This window comes from Zalophus californianus, chromosome 8 (assembly GCF_009762305.2).
Source record: "Zalophus californianus isolate mZalCal1 chromosome 8, mZalCal1.pri.v2, whole genome shotgun sequence".
Taxonomy (NCBI): domain Eukaryota; kingdom Metazoa; phylum Chordata; class Mammalia; order Carnivora; family Otariidae; genus Zalophus; species Zalophus californianus.
In genome coordinates this window covers 53,091,387-53,110,820 of record NC_045602.1, presented here as the reverse complement: position 1 = coordinate 53,110,820, position 19,434 = coordinate 53,091,387, and the positions used below count along the sequence as shown (strand labels likewise).

Below are 19,434 nucleotides of genomic sequence, written 5' to 3'. Positions count from 1 at the left end.
TTTTTTGAATGGGCTATATCCAGTTTATTAATATGCAAAACGAGTCTTATTCATTTTCTGAGATGCTTCACTAGGATTGTTTTGGACCCAACTTGACTTTCCCTTCTATTATGTTTTCTGGATTTTTTACCTCTAGACCAGACTTTTAAAAAATGAGTTTTGAAGTATTAGAAGTATACTTATGCTTCATTTGGTTGGGAATAAATAAAAGCAGAAAAATAAATATGGTACTAAGCCAATTCTACTTATATTATTAATAGATTTTTTAATTAAAATTTCAGTTTACATAGACCTGTGGAAATCATGATATGCTTATTAAAGGAAAAATATAATTATAACTTTTATTTCATTTAGAATAAATTAAAATCTCTTTTTAATATGTCACCTAAACCTAATATGCAAAAATTACTGTTATTTTTTTTATTTTATTTTTATTTTTTTTTTTTTTTTTTAAGATTTTATTTATTTATTTGAGAGAGAGAATGAGAGATAGAGAGCACGAGAGGGAAGAGGGTCAGAGGGAGAAGCAGACTCCCCGCAGAGCAGGGAGCCCGACATGGGACTCAATCCCGGGACTCCAGGATCATGACCTGAGCCGAAGGCAGTCGCTTAACCAACTGAGCCACCCAGGCGCCCACTGTTATTTTTTTTTTTTTAAAGATTTATTTATTTTAGAGAGAGAGAGATAACAAGCAGGAGGGGCAGAGGGAGAGGCAGAGAGAATCTCAGGCAGATTTTGCACAGAGCGCCGAGGTGGGGCTCTGTCTCACAACCCTGAGATTACAGCCCAAACTGAAACCAAGAATTGGACGCTTAACCAACTGCACCAACACAGGCACCCCCAAAATTATTTTTTGAGTATGCATGATTTATCTGATAATTTATCTCCCATTAATTAGTTGTTATTTTTAGATAATTTAATAAAACAATTTATTCAGTTTTCTATAAAAGTTACATAAAAACTGAAAATATTACTTTAGGTATGTTTCTTACAAAAATTAATATGAACTATGAAAAGGAACCTGTTAAATGCAAGAATCTACTTTTAACTAAAGGTTTAAATCCTAATTTAAATGCATGTAATCTGGGGCGCCTGGGTGGCTTAGTGGGTTAAGCATCTGCCTTCGGCTCGGGTCATGATCCTGGGGTCCTGGGATCGAGCCCCACATTGGGCTCCCTGCTCAGTGAGGAGCCTGCTTCTCCCTCTCCCTCTGTTGCTCCCCCTGCTTGTACTCTCACTCTCTGTCAAATAAATAAATAAATAAAATCTTTAAAAAAAATAAATGCATGTAATCTAAGTGGAGTCTATCCTAAAGCAAAGCATAATAGCATTTACCACACTAAAAATCATTAGGCCATATTGTTATAGCATATTTGTAAAATATAAACTACCAGCTTTATTTGTTGCTATTTTAAACTTGAGTTTAGAAATGGTAACAATTTTATCAAGTTCTTAAAATTTTTAAATGCTTTATGTTCTTCAGTATTTATTATTCTTTTATGTTTATTTATTTTTATATTTTAGAATGGCTCTCTTCAGTGTACAAACAGCAATGGCTTGCTATGCTCCGGGCAGAACAAGACAGTGAGGTGGGGTAAGTATGTTAGATCATAGCATTGTTCATAAAAAAACTAACAAACCAAAAACAGTGTAACTTCTGCTGTGAATTTTTAAATGCATTTATTATAGTGAAAAATCAAGAGATGTTAAAGTAGAGAAACAAGATCATTAATCAGCTTTTATTCTTATATTTCTGTAACGTTATCAGTATTATTGGAATTATCAATTAATGGAATGTTTGAGTAGTAATTTGCTGTATTTGTAAAAATTGAGTAATTCATAAAGTGTGTTTCACCTAGTGTTGTATAATGATTTTCTTTCAACATACTGAAATATTACTTGGAATAATGCTTTCACAAAGCATGATTGTCATACTTAAATATATAGGTAAAGCTAATTTTCTTATTTGTGGTGATATTATGAAATTCTAATTCTTACTAATTAGCTAATAAGTGTTTTGAAGACCTTTGAGTCTGAAATGAATTAACATAATCCAGTTATAGATGCCTGACCCAGAAGCATATGACCCCCCCCAAAAAATATTTCTGTGCTTTTTTCATTTGAAGGGAAAGCAGATTATCTATTCTTTCGATGTGCTTTGCAGTTCACAGGTGTACTTCCACATTATTATTTGATCTGTATACTGGCTCCTTGGTATAGGCTGTGTGAGCAGACAATCCATCTGAGAGTGGATATGGAAGAGGCCTTAAGTTTGACTTTTTTTGCCCCTGATCTCTTTTAACCCATTCTTATACACCACAAAACCTGCTAAAATATATGACCTGGTTATGTTTATATACAAACAGTAACTCTATGAAAGTGTTATACAAACTCATGGTAATGATTATGAGGTTATTATCCAGAATTCTTTGTTTCTACTTTATTTATAATTTATGTTCCATCTTTTTCCAAATATATTCATAGCATACTTATCCTACACAAATATAGTAAGATTGTTGAAATAGAAATAATAAATCAAAAACCAAAAAAAGAAGAAAGTTAATTATCTAATGGAATTCAGATTCAAAGCATTTTGTAATATACGAAATATTTTCAAAATCATCCTCATTCTTTTGTATATTCAGTTTTTAGATGTTAAGTGTTCTTATTTTTCAAGATTTTCCTCATCTGTATCTTTACTGAATTGAACATAGAATTTGACCTAAGAGATTGAGCTGGACTAAGTGGGTTTCCTCCCCTCAGCAGTGTATGTATGATTATAGCACCCCAACGAAGTGCTCCATTTCATAGACACTGAGCCTCTGCTCATTGCTGCAGGGCTACTAAAGTGAGGAGGACAGTGTATTTCCTGGATGTTAGGTTATAATCTGTTAAAGTCTACCTCCAGGGTTCTCCTCTTCCATGCTCTTCCACATTGCTGATGGAGTTATATTTCTGAAGCAGGAATAGAATTGTGTCACTTCCCTGCTTAAATATATCCAGGGATTTGATGATAGGGACTACTGTTATTCTTTATGTGTGATATAAACATTTTTTTAAAATTCCTCATTCTTAAGAAATTCATACTGAATGATTTACAGATTAAAGGATATGTCGAGGATTAGCCTCAAAATGATCAGTCAGGAGGGTTATGTGGAGAACTGGGCTTGGAGTAAAACTAAAACAAGATTATTAAAGCTAGATGGGGAGAAAATTTAACTCCTTAAATATTTTATCTACTTTTAGGTTTGAAATTTTTCATAATAAAAAATGTAAAAGTAACAGAACTAAGGCCTGAGAACTCTCTACTATCTACAGGAAAAGTTGAAACTCTTATTAGCATAGCCTGGGGGGCCCATCCACAGTCCATCCAAATGTCTTTCACTTCATTTCCTCTCATGCTCATCTTAGGCTCTAGCTGTACTAAATTCTTCATACATTTGGTATTATTTTATGCTCCAGATTCTTTTTACCTACTATACCTTCTATCTGGAATGCCCTTCACCTGCATAGAATCCACCCCTGACCTCTACCCCAACAAATTCCCACTCAGGCACAAATAATACCTCCTCTGTGATGATCTCTCTCTAATCCCAGGCAGTAAATCTGCCTTCTTCATGCTCCTACCATCACAACTCTCTCTACATTATTGTAAATATTACTTATATGTATAGTTCTGTACTGGGCTGAACTCTTGGGTGTCAAGGACATGTTTTATTAGTTTTATATACATTTACTTATTTTTTATATATTGTATTTCAGTATTTGAATTTGATGATGAGGAGGTCCCCAGTCTAGGCACTTAATAAATGTTGTATATAGTGAATATATTGTATTACTTTTATCATTTGGAATTCCAAGCTAATAATAATGCATTTTTTGTTATCATAACTTGAAATAACAGTGTTTTTCTTAGTTGATTAAGGTTTTTAAAGTAGGGAACCAAGTAAAGATCAATTGATAAAATTCTATAGCTGTTTCTATTAAATATTGAGTTTGTATGGTTATACTACATAAAAGATGGCTTGGAGGGGACCTGGGTGGCTCAGTTGGTTAACTGTCTGCCTTTGGCTCAGGTCATGATCCCAGGGTCCTGGGATCGAGCCCCACATTGGGCTCCCTGCTCAGTGGAGAGCCTGCTTCTCCCTCTCCCTCTGGTGCTCCCCCTCCCTGTGCTCTCCTGCTCTCTGTCTGTCAAATAAATAAATAAAATCTAAAAAAAAAAAAGATGGCTTGGATATGAAATAGTAATGTCCGATGGTAGATGATACCAAGTCACGTCTTAAATAGTAGGTTTTAACTTCTTTTAGTTAGTAGTTAAACTTTTAAGTGTTTTATTTTCTTGAGGAGTACAATTTCTCATAGACATTTTTTTCCTCTTCTCTGGTTTGGCTGAGACCTAATAAAAAGTATTCTAGAAGTCAGGGCAATAAGTGAAACATTAAAGTTAAATTTTATTTTATTTATTTATTTTTTTAACAGAGGCAATGGGCTAGATTTAATCAATGCATTCTTATTTTATCTATAACACGAAAAGGTATTTTTAAATCTAATAGCAATTTTTCTATTCTTCTAAACTTAACAATTCTTTTTAAACTATTAGTTGCCTATTTTCTATGAAATTTCACATCTTATGTGTATTTCTAGGCCTCAAGAAATCAATAAAGAAGAACTAGAGGGAAATAGCATGAGGTGTGGTAGAAAGCTTGCCAAAGATGGGGAAGTAAGTATGGGTTATGACTCTTAACATTCTCATGCAAATTGTTGTACTATTAGTGCAAAATACACTAAAGTAGAATACACTAGAAGAGCTTTTCTCGTAGTTTCTATAGCATGATCTCCTGGACAAGGAGTTAGGTGCTCAGTTGTGTTGCATGAGACTGTTGAACTTTTTGTGTCCAGCTAAGAGATATAAGAAGATCCCTCAGCAATCCAGAAATTAAGGTAAATAAGAAATTACATGGGAGCTATTACGTAGTCTTAAAAGTGATTCTTTCTAATTTCCAATTACCTTAAATCAAAGACATTTAAACCCTTTGATTGCTACCCACATTTAGACTTCTGTTTTTCATTACCATCATATATAAATGTATGTCAGTGAAACAAAATATTATGAAACAATACTTACTGTTGCTGTGTCCAAAGGACCTATTTTCTATTTAATTTTTTTAAAAAGCTTATTGTGACTCATTAAATTGATTCTGATGGGACAAGAACTATATTTTTTAAAATCCCACTCTAACTAATTGTAATTTTCATCTTAAAAAATAATTCAGCCTGGGGTGCCTGGGTGGCTCAGTCGGTTGAGCATCGGACTCTTGATTTCAGGTCAGGTCATGATCTCAGGGTTGTGAGATCAAACCCCGAGTCAGACTCCCACACTGGGTATGGAGACTACTTAAGGTTCTCTCTCTCTCCTCTCCCTCAGCCCGTCCCCCCTCTAAAAAATAATAATAATTCAACCTAATTTAGATAACCATTCAGTTATTTTTCTCCCACATTTTCCCTCATTTTAACTTCCTTGTTTTTAGAAGTTAATTATGTTTGCATTCATAATTGTGATAAATGTTAGCAGTGTATGAAAGGGGAATAGGTAGGTGTCTTCTTTATTCCTTAGTCTTCCTTGTTGCTGCTTCTACAGCATGTTCCTGCCTCATCTCTCATTGAACCACAGCTCCTTTGAAGCACACGCTTCTGCTGCGCCACTCATGACCCTTATTGTAGCCGTCCCTCACTGGGCTATCTGTGTTTATCACTGCTCTTGTTATCAGTCTTGGTGATTTTAGTGTCTCTGTTCCCTGACCTTCCTCCCCACAGGGATCTTACGCTCTACCCTACCTCCGGCACCCATTTCCTGGAAGCATATCCTCAGTTTTTGCTTTACTAAATAATACACCCCCTTCAGAATCGCCATTTCAAGCAGACCATTTTCAGACTCCACTCCTGTTACCTTTGTAGCACTCTTTCTAGAACCTGGACTCCCAACAGTTTTTAACTCCACCAGTGTAGAATACATTGTTCGTACTACTTTTTTCCCACTACCCTCTCACCATGTCCCTACTTCTTTCTTTACTTGACTTATATTTTATGTTCCATCTTAAAATTGGTCCCTGGCTAATACTCTTAACTTCCCTTTTTACTCTGTCAAGCTCAGCTGGCTAACCTCCAATTCCTATGAAATCCTAACTTGCTGTGCACTCCATGCCTGCTTCCAAGCAGATGGATATAACTAAAGAAAAAGTGTCCCCCACCAGGTGTCACTTGAATGTTTGTAACTGTAAACTTCAAACAGGTGCTGCATGTGATTCTCCTACATTTCCCTAGTGAATTCATCCTGCCACTCTTTGAGTACCTCTCAGACCTTCTTTAAAAGGGGCAGTGCTACCATCCTCATTCTTATCTGATGACCTTGTTTCTTTCGTCACTCAGAAGATGAAAGCAATAGGAAGAGAATCTACACATCCTCCTACCAAACAGTTCTGCCAGTCTAACTGCAGCTAATAGCTGTGCGCTGTGCTTTTCCTCTTATTAGATGGATGAACCATCTGCTTCTGCCCTAGTCCATCCCCTCCCATCATAAAAAGACTCCATCCCTGTTCAGAAGCTTTGCTCCTGTAGTCATCACCTCCCTGTCCTGCCTCATCAGTTTTTCTCTTCTACTAGGTCATTCGCATTGAGCATGTAACATACCATACCACCACCCATCTGGAACCATACCCCGACCCCACATTCTTCTCTAGCTACCACTCCCATTTCTGTGCATCTCTTTTAAGCAAAAAACTCATGGAAAAAATTGCTCATATTTGTCTATACTTCCTGTTTTCCGATGCTCTCTTGAATTCATGCCAATTCATTTATGCCAGTAAACTCCAGTGAAACTGCCATGCTGTTGTCACCAGTGATTTCCACATCGCCAGGTCAGGTAGTTACTGTTTAGGCTTCCAAAAGTTCTTGGTGACATGACACATCTGCACTCACTCTTTCTTAGAGATTTTCTCCATTTGACTTCCAGGACAGCATATTCTGCTGGTTTTCTTCCAATTCATTGGCTGTTCCTTCTAAGTCTTTGCCTAGATCCTTCTCTTTCTCCACAAATGGACTTCTGTCGAAGCTCACTCCCAAGTGATCACATCTAGTTCCTATTACTTCACACTGATGACCTCTAACTCCAGATTCATATATCCAGCTACTCACTTGACATCTTTCTTAGAATCCTAGTAGCATCTTGAATAAAATAGTCCCAAGCTGAACTCTTTGATTATCATCCCCAAACTTTCTCCTTTCCAAGTAATTCTCTAACCCATACATGGCCCCTCTGTTAATCTGTTGAATAAGCTCCAAACTTTCTGTTCTTCTTTCTTAAATACCACAGCTGGTGTTCATAAGGAATTCTTCCAGGCTCTCCTTGTGAAATCTATTCTTAGCATGTCTGCCACTACCACCCAGATCCAAGCCAGCATTATCTCTTGCCTGGGCTGTGGTAGTAGCCTCATAACTGCTGTGCCTATTTTCACTCTTGCTCTTCTACATGTTGTTTTCCATACAACAGCCAAAGTCATCTTTTTAGAATGCAAGTTAGACCATGTTACTTCCTTTCCTAAAACTTTCCATCAGCTTCTTACTGCACTTAGAAGAAATGCATGCCCTTCCTTACTATGGACTCCTCAGCCCTACATTTTCTGACCCCTGACTGACTCTCTGAACTTAACCCCATCGCCTGTCCACCCACATGACTGCCCTAGCCACATTGCCCTTCTTACTCTTCCTCAGATAAGCCAAGCATGTTTTTATCTCCAGAGCTTTGTACTTGCTCTTCTCTTTGCCTAAGTCACTCTTTCCCCAGATAGTTACTGGTCTGCTCCTTAGCTGACTCAGGGCCCGGCTCACCTAGTATCTCCTTGGAGAGACTTTCCCTGACCACGTGTCTGAACCAGGAGGCTCCCCAGCTGAAGCCCCCTCTTTTCTATCCTGTCACTCTATCCTGACATTCTGTTCTGGTTTGTTCTCTTCCATTGCTTTCCACCTATTCCTTCCACACAAACATATACACTGATTAAAATACACATTCTACCGGGGCAGAAACTTACTGTTCTTCAATGCCTAGAATAGTATTTGGCACATAATATGTGCTCAATAAATAGCTGTGAGCTATTAAATTAATGTTGTAATTCAACCAAACACTTGAAGCCCTGACTTTCCTTCACTATACCCTACCAGCTTGCTTAATACTCCATTAACTATTAGGTGATAGATCAAACAAAATTGTGAACCTCATGAGGGTATTTAAAATAATTCAGTTGTGGGGTGCCTCACTGACTCAGAAGAGCATGCAACTCTTGATCTCGGGGTCATGAGCCCCACGCTGGTTATAGAGATTACTAAATAAACTTTAAAAAATAAATAAATAGGGGCACCTGGGCAGCTCAGTTGATTGAGTGGCTGCCTTCAGCTCAGGTCATGATCTCCAGGGTCTTGGGATCGAACCCTACATTGGGCTCTCTGTCAAATAAATAAATAAATAAAATCTTCTAAAAGTAAATAAAGTAACAATATGTATCAGTTGGTTATTTAAGGAATTTAGAGTATCTTTAAAGCAAGGTGGATTTTAATGGGTTCTTACTACCTCCATATAGCCTCCTGGCCCCCTAAGCACTACCTCCTTAGAGTTGCAGTGAAAAGCTATATTACGTATGATAGAATTACGGTGTGAAGAAATAACAAAACAAAACAGATCATGAAGAGGTGATATTAGGAAAGTACCTTAAAGAATGATGATCATAAAGGCTGCTTTTCTGGCTTTGAACTATGTTATACCCATGTGGTAAACCTTTATATATATTCACAGATATATTATGTGTGGCAAGCCTTAAGGGGAAGGTACCCATAAGAGAGAAATATTTGGAATGAGTTAAAGGAAGAAAAGACATTTTGAACTTTCTGTTTTTGACTTGCTAGTATGATAAACTGAAGTAAATCTTTCTCTTTTCTATTTCTTAGTACTGCTGGCGGTGGACAGGTTTTAACTTCGGCTTTGACCTGCTTGTAACTTACACCAATCGATACATCATTTTCAAACGCAATACACTGAATCAGCCATGTAGTGGATCTGTCAGTTTACAACCTCGAAGGAGCATAGCGTTTAGGTAGGATGAAATTTCCCTGCCCCACTCCTCCTCACTCCAGAAAAAATATAAGAAATAAAATAAAACCTGATAATTTACACCAATAGTAGTAAAGTTTTGGTAAGATACAGTATATATGAAAGTGCAAAGAACTATTAAGGTTCTATTCCTGTGAAATGTTAGTAATACTCAAAATCAAAAAGTATGAATCTAGTATGTCAGAAAGAATAGGCTGGAATATGAATGACACAGGATTGATAATAGGCTTGAAGCTGTTGCCTTGCTGCTGTTCTTGCAAATTAAAGGTCCAGAATGGAAAGACGGTAAGGTATTTTTCTAGGGAAACATGTCAGGTATTGTCCTTCACTTTCTGTGGGATTTCATATATCCAACTTTGCCTGATAGTTGAGCTGGCTATCTTTCTTGAGAGGATACTGACAAATTGGAAAATAGCTTAATGAGTGGATTTTTTTAAGTCATATATTTATACTTACCTTACACCACATGCAAAAATGAACTCAAAATGTATCGAAGACCTAAACATAAGAGCTGAAACTATAAAACAACTCTCGGAAGAAAACATGGGGGAAAAGCTTCTTGACATTGGATTTGGCAATGATTTCTTCAATATGACACCAAAGCATAGGCAACAAAAGAAAAAAATAAATTGGACTTCATCAAAATTAAAAACTCTTGTGTATCGAAGGACAGAATCACAAGAGTAAAAAGACAACCCAGAGAATGGGAGAAAATATTTGCTAACCACGTATCTGGTAAGAAACTAATACCCAGAATATCTAGAGAACTCCACAACAAAAAGACAAACAATCTCATCCAAACATGGGCAACAGACTTAAATAAACATTTCTCCAAAGAAGATATGCAGATGGCCAATAAGCATCTTTTCATGTTTGAAAAGATGCTCAACATCACTTATCATTAGAGAAACACAAATCAAAGTCACAGTGAGATACCACCTCAAAGCCATTGGGATGGTTATTATCAAAAACAAAGTGTTGATGAGGATGTGGAGAAATTGGACCTTTGTGCATTGCTGATGGGAATGTAAAATGGTGTATCCTTTATGGAAAATGAAATGGCATTTCCTCAAAAAATTAAACATAGAATTACCATATGATCCAACAATTCCCCTTCTGGGTATTTACCCAAAAGAATTATAAGGAGGGACTGGCAAAGATATTATTGGTACATTCATTTTCACAGCAGCATTGTTCACAATGGCCAGAAGGTGGAAGCAACCCAAGTGTCCATCAATGGGTGTCCATGTAGATATTGTCCATATCTACAATGGAATTTTATTCAGCCTTGAAACGGAAGGAAATCCTTACACATGCACCAACATGAACCTTGATGACATTATGTTAAGTGAAATAAGCCAGTCACAAAAGAACAGATACTGTATTACTCTACTCATATGAGGTACCTCGAGTAGACAAGTTCATAGACAGGGAAATTAGAATGGTGGTTGTCAGGGGCCAAGGTAGGGGAAATGGGGAATTCATGTTCACTGGGTACAGAGTTTCAGATGGGAAGATGAAAAAGTTCTGGAGATTGATGACACTGATGATTGCAGAACAGTGTGAATATATTTAATGCTGAGAACTATACACTTAGAAGTGGTTAAAATAGTAAATTTTATGTATATTCTACCACAATAAAAAAGACATTTATGAATTATTTTATACCCTAGATATGTATAATAGCAAAAGCTTACATATCTCTCAGAGGATCAGTTTAGAATTTGAAAAGACTTCTTAAAATCTTTTATCAAATAAAAGAATGTGGAAGAGAAAAGTAAATATTAAAGTAAAGGAGGGTTTGTTTAAATTAATCTGTGGTTAAAAAAATCATATGTTTAGGGGTACCTGGCTGGCTCAGTTAGTGGAGCATGCGACTCTTGATCTTGGGGTTGTGGGTTTGAGCCCCACGTTGGGTGTAGAGATTACTTTAAAAAAAATGTTTATTTTTTTTATTTGTATTGGTTTTTTTTTTTAATCCTAGATTACGTTTGGCCTCTTTTGATAGTAGTGGAAAACTAGTATGTAGTAGAACAACTGGCTATCAAATACTTACACTTGAAAAGGATCAGGTATGTTTGATTACTTTTCTGTTGTTTGGTTATAGTATTTGTCTTTTGAATCCTCTTGAAAATTCTTAAGTAGAATTAACATTTGATTTAAAGATTAGTTTAAAAGTTTTTTGAGGGCACCTGGGTGGCTCAGTCGATTAAGCAGCTGCCTTCAGCTCTGGTCGTGATCCCAGGGTCCTGGGATCGAGCCTCAGAGCCCCACATCGGGCTTCCTGCTCAGCGTGGAACCTGCTTCTCCCTCTGCCCCTCTGTTCCCCCTGCTTGTGCTTCCTCTCCCCCACCCCTGTGTCAAATAAATAAAATCTTTAAAAAAGTTTTTTGAAGGTAGAGATGGAAACATATGCATAATTTACCCCCATTTTATTAGAAGTGTAACTAAGACCAAAAAAAAGGAAACAATTTGATTTGAGGGGCAGGGAAAAGCTGATAATAGGGAAATAATTGGTTTATCCTGAATAACTTCTTCAAAAAGTTATGAATCCTAATTGCTTTATCCATTGTGCTCATAAATGCATTTATTTATAGATTAATAGCAAACACTTTGAGGATAATCCAGTATGTCTGCATAGCTCCTGGATATTAAGAGAACATTATCCTCTAGCACAATAGATTATTCTAAAGTAGCATGCATCTGTTATGTTCCCAAAACTCTAAAGCCATTTGTTTCTTCATATATCACATGCATGCAGAAGTTTCAAAATGTCATGATAAGAAAGTAAACCATTTTCAAAAAGTAGTATGAGAGCTGCTAAAATGTTAGTGAAGTTTAGGGGCACCTGGGTGGCTCACTCAGTTAAGCGCCTTCAGCTCAGGTCATGGTCCTGGGTCCTGGGATCAAGCCCGGCATCGGGCTCCCTGCCCAGCGTGGAGCCTACTTCTCCTAAACCCCCTGCTGCTGTTCCGCCTGCTCATGTTCACTGGCACACACGCTCGCTCTCGTGCATGCTCTCTCTCTCTCTCTCAAATAAATCTTAAAATACTAAGGAAGTTTATTTCTATTAAAACTAACCACCATTCCAAGGGACATACTGTTTTTTAATAAAAGGTTCAGAGCCTGTAGTTCACAATTATTAGAAGCTAGCCGTTTTCTTCAACTGAAGAGCCTCTTACAGAACATGAGAATTTAGCACTGCGAGGAACCTTGGAGTGATAGTTGTAACCTCACATAGTTCTAACCTCACATAGCCTGTATGAGAACTCCTTTAACAACATTCTGACAGAGGGTCCTCCACTTGTTGCAATTCTAGCAACAGAGAGCAGACTCTCTCACACATGGTAGATAGCATTGGAGAAGGTAGATACATAAAAAGAAAAGTTTAGATCTGCCTTCAATAGAACTTTGTTAGTCCCCCTGGCACCCTCTGGAGCTGCATGAACAATGGCTATCTTTACTTTCTACCTGGAACTTCATAAAAAATACTGTCATGGCTCAAAGCAGCCAGAGATTCAAAAACACCAGACCAATATAATAGTTGTATTTCAGGTGTTCCTTGAGTGTTCATTCAGCAAACATTTGAGTCCCTGCCATATGCTAGGTTCTGTGCCACCCAGGTGCCCCCGATTTTTGTATAATTTATAACTATCTTTTTTTTTTAAAGAGCTGATTCAGTTTAAATTTTTTTTTAATATTTTATTTATTTGACAGCAAGACAGCGAGAGAGGGAACACAAGCAGGGGGAGTGGGAGAGGGAGAAGCAGGCTTCCCGCTGAGCAGGGAGCCCAACTCGGGGCTCCATCCCAGGACCCTGGGGTCACGACCTGAGCTGAAGGCAGACACTTAACAACTGAGCCACCCAGGCGCCCCTGTTTGATAGCTATCTATCTTACAGGACTATGCAGACTAGACTTGCATTAGGTGAAGGATCTCAGCAATGTGTAAGAAGGATTAGAGACATGGTAATAGGTGAAAGATGATTTAGAAGCTATGGTTATAATCCAGATAAAGGATGAAAACCTTAACTTAAGGAAGGTAGCAATGGGGATGAAGAAACGTTGATGGGTTCTAGAAATAAAGCAGTGCAGTTGATAGAATTTGGTGCCTAATTTTGTGAAGGTGAGAGAGTAGTTAAAGATAGTTCCTACAGTCGCCTGGGTGGCTCAGTCGGTTAAGCGTCTGCCTTCAGCTCAGGTTGTGATCCCAGGGTCCCAGGATCGAGTCCCACATTAGACTCGTTACTCAGTGGGGAACCTGCTTCTCCCTCTGCCACTCCCCCCTGCTTGTGCTCTCTCTCTCATTCTGAGAAATAAATAAAACCTTTTTTAAAAATAGTTCCTAGTATTCTGACTTGGGCAACTTGATTTATAGTACTTATTCCTTTGATTTGAAGTATAGGAAGGAAAATGAACATGACAAATTGCAGGTGAAAAGATGATGAATTCAGTTTAAGCCATATTTAATTTGAGGGCATTAAGATGAAAGTGTGCTGGGTGGTGGATAAGTGGATCTGGGTTTACAAGCAATGCCTGGGCTAGAAATAATGACTGGATGAGATATCCTCCAGGAAATGTGTAGAGAATCTAACAGGACAGAAACCTAGGGGACACTGGTATTTGAGGGATAAGCAAAAAAAGTAACCTGGTGAGACATTCAAGAGCTGGGATGGCGAGTCAAAGCCAAACTGCAAGGGTGAAAGTATAGATGGCCTGTGAAGAAGAAGAGGTAGTAGCCAGTAGCTGATGGTTTGAATTGGAGTTGCTTTATGTCTAAGTGAAGGTTTCCAGTGGAGAGTTAGATGTATAGATCTTGGAATTTAGACCTAGATGAAGAATGTGGGGAAGTAATAGAGCTCTGTACAGAACAGGAGGTGAACCCAGAGAAGCAGAGATTTGTAAACAAAGATGGAGAAAAATGGTCTGGAAGTAGAAATGGAAACGTAGGAGGATGCCGCCACTCTGTCTGATGCTGTGATCTATGGGCTTCTCTGCTTCCACTTTGTGTATGTGTGTGTTCCTTACCTTCCTTACCCAATTTATCTTGCTTTTCCCCCAGGACAGAAGCTATGTCCAGTTAAGCCTATATCAGTCATTCAAATGTTCCAGTGTGTTAGTCTCTCTTCATTGTAGGAGCATCTTCCTTAGTAAAAAATCAAAAACTTGAGGCTTAAATAGTGTTTAATAGTATGTTCTTCAAAATGTATAAAATAAGGCAAAACCAATGTATATTACTGCAGAGAATATATCTAAGTATTCAGAAAGTAGAAGTTCCAGTGCTGTTCCTTTTCCTCTGAAGACTTAACTCTGTTCACCAAATGCTGTTCGTACAGGGTTCCAAATGGAGATCTGTAGAATGAGAGATGGTTACATTTGTGGCTCTCAGATATAGGATCGACTCTTGTCTCTGTGAGATTTCAAGGCATTCTCATGTGTGCTGATGTAACTGAGCCTGAAATTGATTTTACATGATAATGTATTTTTACATTCCAAGAGACAATATGTTTGCATTAGAGATAGTGGAAAATCTTAAACAAGAGTGGGAACATGGGAACCATGCTTGTTGGTGCTAATAATGGCTTCCCACCTTCTTCCTATTTATTTGCTATACCTACAGGATCAGGAAATGAAGTCAAATTGCTATATTTTTCTTGACTATATCTGTTCATAAGATATGTAGGTACTTGATAGAAATTTTTCAATAATGAAAATAACTGCCATTACTGAGTACTTCATACATGGCTGGCTTTGCTGAGTCTTCTATGTGCATTGTCTCATTTAATCCTCACTATAATCATGTGAGGTGAGTACTTTTATTTATCTTACAGTAAGAAAGCTGCAGTTGACAAGTCATTGACTTGTCCAACGTCACAGCTAGTAGGTGGGAGTTTCAAGATTAGAACGGTGACTTTGAGACTTCAGATGCAAGCTCTTAACCACCATGTGATCTCCTTCAGTTTACTCAGTTCAACAGTATGGTTTTCTGTTTTCTGTTTGTCTTGTCATTAAAGCTACAAATTTGTTTTATAGGAACAAGTAGTGATGAACTTGGACAGCAGGCTTCTGATCTTCCCTTTATATATCTGCTGTAACTTCCTGTATATATCACCAGAAAAAAGAACTGAAAATAATCGTCATCCAGAAAATCCAGAAAACTGAGGATCTCATCAGTTGGAAACAACTGCAGCTTCCTTACTTTGAAAACTTTTTCGGCCAGCTTTAATTTAATGGCCCTACTGATACTCACATCTAAGGTGACTAACAATGACAAAGGCCTTATGGACTGTACAGATAATACAGAAGACTATTCTTATGCTCATTACATTTCTATGCATACATGAAAAAAAAAAGTTTTAAAGCCAAGAAAATATCTGTCAAACCATTTCTGTTATAAAGATGTTGACTCGTGCTTTTAATTTTTAAGCATCAGAAGAAAACCACCATAGGCAAATTTCACTTTGCAGCCTAATATAGATTTGATTTTTAGTTTAAACTTTGATCCTACCTAATGTTAGTGAATGTCAGTTATCTATCTGTAAATTTATTTTTATTTGGCTAAAAGAATGCTAAAGGAACAATTTGAATGGCTAATTATAAATGCTCTTTCAGTTGGTGCATTTGAAGCTGTCCTTTAATTTTTTCAACTGCTCTTTATGATTCCTCCTCATACTCTGATATCCCTCCAAGCTGTGCTTGTTTTTAATCATTAAATACTTTTTTGTGGTTTTGGAGACTAAGCTGGGGAACTTTTTATTTAACATAAGCATTTTCGTGCTATTTTATTTTGTGTTTAATTTAGCTTTCTTAGGATTTTTAACAAAATCAGCTTTACACTTTCAAATGAACTTGATTGGGGGAGAAAATCAGTTTGAACCTGAGGATATTTCTTTGCCTTACACGGTCTTTTCTTTGACATTCTGTACTTTATTCTTAGGTCATGGATTATTTATGTACCAAATATTACACTTTAAACATTTTCATATTCTCTGATCTTCAGAATTATTTATGTTCAAATTTTGGTTGGGAATCCTGTTTCCTACTTAAGCTCAGGACCTTATAAACCTCTGAATTGAGTGCCTTTGAGTTATACATGCTAATAGAAATTTCATAGTATATGTAAATAAGGTCGGAGGATCTCATATAGAAGCTTACAATAAAGCATAATGTAAAAATAGAACTTATTTTTGTCAAAAATGGGATGTACACTTGTCATGATTTATATGTTTGCTTCTTATGTTTACTGCTATTTTGCAAATAGCCATGCTCATCTTCTTTCCAGTCAGAGTAAATGCTTTTTGTGGTTAATGTATATTTTTAGTATATTTTAAAAATTGGGAATCATTTTTATGTATCTGTACAAATAATAAATACCCATTTGGAAAAAGAATAAATAAGCTCTTATATAAAATGGACACAAAACTTAGTTGAAAACAGAATTTTTTTCTTTCTAGTTAGATTTTTTTTTCCAATTAGATTTAACTTTTGGAATCTGATAGTTTTTCTTCCCCAGTAATAGGTCCATAGGTTCATAAATTGCTCTTCTCCTTTCAAAATTCATCCTCTTTGACTTAAAGGAACCTTTTAAATGCCCCCCCACAAGCTGTCGTTTAAATGTTTTAAATGTAATAATTTAGCTATATCAAGAGTCTGCTTTTCTTATTTTTATATTTGGCTGTAATTATATCTCTTTCATGAGATACTTCTTTTTCTATCTTATTCTAGCATCAGAGGTTCCTTGCTAAAAAATATAAGTAACAACCTTAATTTGAATTATGTGATTAATTGAATTTTTAGAAATATTGGGAGTAAAGAGAAAGTTTGAGTGTATTAGTGTGTAAAATTAACTATTTCATTTCATTATATAAATTAACCAAATTTGAATTATTTATGGTTCCTGTCCTTTGGTTCTTTCCTAGCCAAATTGCTTACATCATCCACAAATAATAACTACTTCTTCAATCACAAGTAGGTTGTGTTCTCATCTGAGAAATTGGTAATTGTCAGCTAGTGATAGTAGAGATCTGCTTTTGTTTTTATTTCCTTAGCATCAATTTTTCATTCTTTTCAATAGGAATATTTTCCATAAAGTATTAATAATGTCACCTGAATATCATATAAACCATTATATATGAAAGATTTTGTGTTTGTCTGCCTTTGCCTTATACCATTGCCAAGTCTTTTTTTTTTTAAGCTTCTAAGGCTAGAAAACAATATTTACCCATTAATAATTATTATCAGTAACTTGGTTATTAGTATCAATTAACTTTGTTATCAGTAAAGAAGAGGTCCGTAAGAGAAAATATTTAGAGTCTCATGCCAAAGAGGAATATGAACATACCTTTTTTTTTTAATGGATTTGCCTTGAAACTTAGCAAGGCACAGGCAAAATTAAATGAACAGTGGTAGTCACTAGCTTTTTATTAAGTGTTCAGTGGTTAACATTTTATCACATTTTAAGTCTTTGAATGGGATTACCATTATATATGAATAATTTTCAATATCGGGTGCAAAAGTGAGGTTACCAAGGGTCACTGTGGCTATTTTTTAAAAATTTTTATTTAAATTCAAGTTAGTTAACATATAGTGTAGTACTGGTTTCAGGAGTAGAATTTAGTGATACAGCACTCAGTGCTCATCCCATTTTTAAGGGCTTGAATTCAAGACCCTGAGATCAAGACCTGAGTGAGATCAAGAGTCAGATGCCTAACCTAGCCACCCAGGAGCCCTTGTAGCTATTTAAATTTAAGTTAATTAAGATTAAATAGAAGTTAAAATTTACTTCCTCTGTCACACTAGGCACATTGTGCTTAGTAACCACATGTAACTAGTGGCCACAGTATTGGACAGTGCAGATATAGAATATTTCCATCATTGCAGAAAGTTCTGTTGAACAGTTGGTCCAGAATATTGAACTATTAATGTTGAAACTATATCAAAAGTTATATTCCCTTAAAGATGAACCCATGTTAATAATAGATGATAGAGCCAGGGGTGCCATTGGTAGATTAGATCAAATACTTGAAATGATAATGTTGATTCATAATTTAAAGCAATATGGACCTAAAAAACAAACAAAAACTCTCCTCAGCCAGAGAGTTTGACATTTTTCCCAGGGTCCAGGTGCAGGGGTATAAAAAAAAGCCTCAAACATCATCAGTCACTGTTAACTAGAGGTCAGACTGCATCTAACTTGGGGCGGGGGGGAGATTACTGACTCAACAGCATGCACCCACATGTAATGATAAAGTAGGATACTTTTGTAAAAGCTGGTGATTTTTTAAAAATAGGACTAGCAAAGTAAAACAAAATTCAACCAAGGCTAGAGATTAGTACATTTGCGGACAATTACAGATTGTTAATGTTGGTTCTTATGTAAGGTATATACATACTTTAAATACAGTTTGCCTTTATTGAAAAAGTATTGTTTGGTTGGGGAGGGAACTTAAAAGCAAGTGTGTCAACAAGTGTTGACCCTACCCCACTTGAATTCCATTAAAATGGAATGAGGGTACCTCAAACTATTTATCAGAAATATAAAGGATTTTCTTCCAGATACAGTGCTGAAAGATATTCAGTGCTGGATAACCTACATCCTGAGAGAAGGCAATTTGATCATTAAGTAAGGAAGCCCTAGCAGAACCCAATTTCTGTCCCACATTTTAAAGGGGAAGGAGATTTTTGGAGACACACCATTTCTTTCCCCAGGTAAGGTTTAATCTCCATTAGGGAACTTATTCCTTTAGTTTTTCCCTTTCTCTTCTGTATCTTTACTTTTTTTTTCTCTCTATACTGGCTCATTCACACCAATATTTAAATGTGCTTAAGTTTCTCATATCTTTGAAAAACCAAACATATACCTTCACCCACTGCCGTATTTTGCCCTGCATCAGTTAAACTTCTCATAAAGGTTCTCCAAATTCTGTCTCCACTTCAAAACCCATGCACAACTCAACTCCACTAAAACTTCTGAGTCAACAGAGACTTTGTTGCTAAATTCTATAGGTTGGATGTATTTTTTTCATTCTTTTTCAGTAACACTTAAAATTTACCACTTTGTCCCCCTTACAAAGCAGCCTTCTCTTAAACTTCTCTGACATCACACTCACCCGGTTCATTCTGTTTCTCTGCCCACTCCTTTAGTCTCCTTTCAGTGACTCATCTTAGTCTACTCTGGCTGTCTCCAGGCCCTTTTCTGTCCTGAGGCTGCACCAAGTGATTTCATGCACTCATGGCTTCAGATGAACATCTATATTCTGATGATTTTCTTTTTT

General features: G+C 36.5%; 1 protein-coding gene across 2 annotated transcripts in view; it reads left to right on the top strand.

The window, feature by feature from the left end:
• Window positions 1-16,577, top strand: part of GMCL1 (germ cell-less 1, spermatogenesis associated) — a 36,283-nt gene extending 19,706 nt beyond the window's left edge. The window contains exons 10-14 of one of the 2 annotated variants that reach the window (XM_027621635.2): window positions 1,526-1,595; window positions 4,649-4,724; window positions 8,999-9,144; window positions 11,146-11,233; window positions 15,194-16,577. In XM_027621635.2, the coding sequence (XP_027477436.1) occupies window positions 1,526-1,595; window positions 4,649-4,724; window positions 8,999-9,144; window positions 11,146-11,233; window positions 15,194-15,322 (509 nt within the window). In that variant the 3' untranslated portion in view covers window positions 15,323-16,577. The remainder of the gene's footprint in view (window positions 1-1,525; window positions 1,596-4,648; window positions 4,725-8,998; window positions 9,145-11,145; window positions 11,234-15,193) is intronic. The other variant, XM_027621636.2, reaches the window with a different exon arrangement.
• Window positions 16,578-19,434: the final 2,857 nt, after the last annotated feature.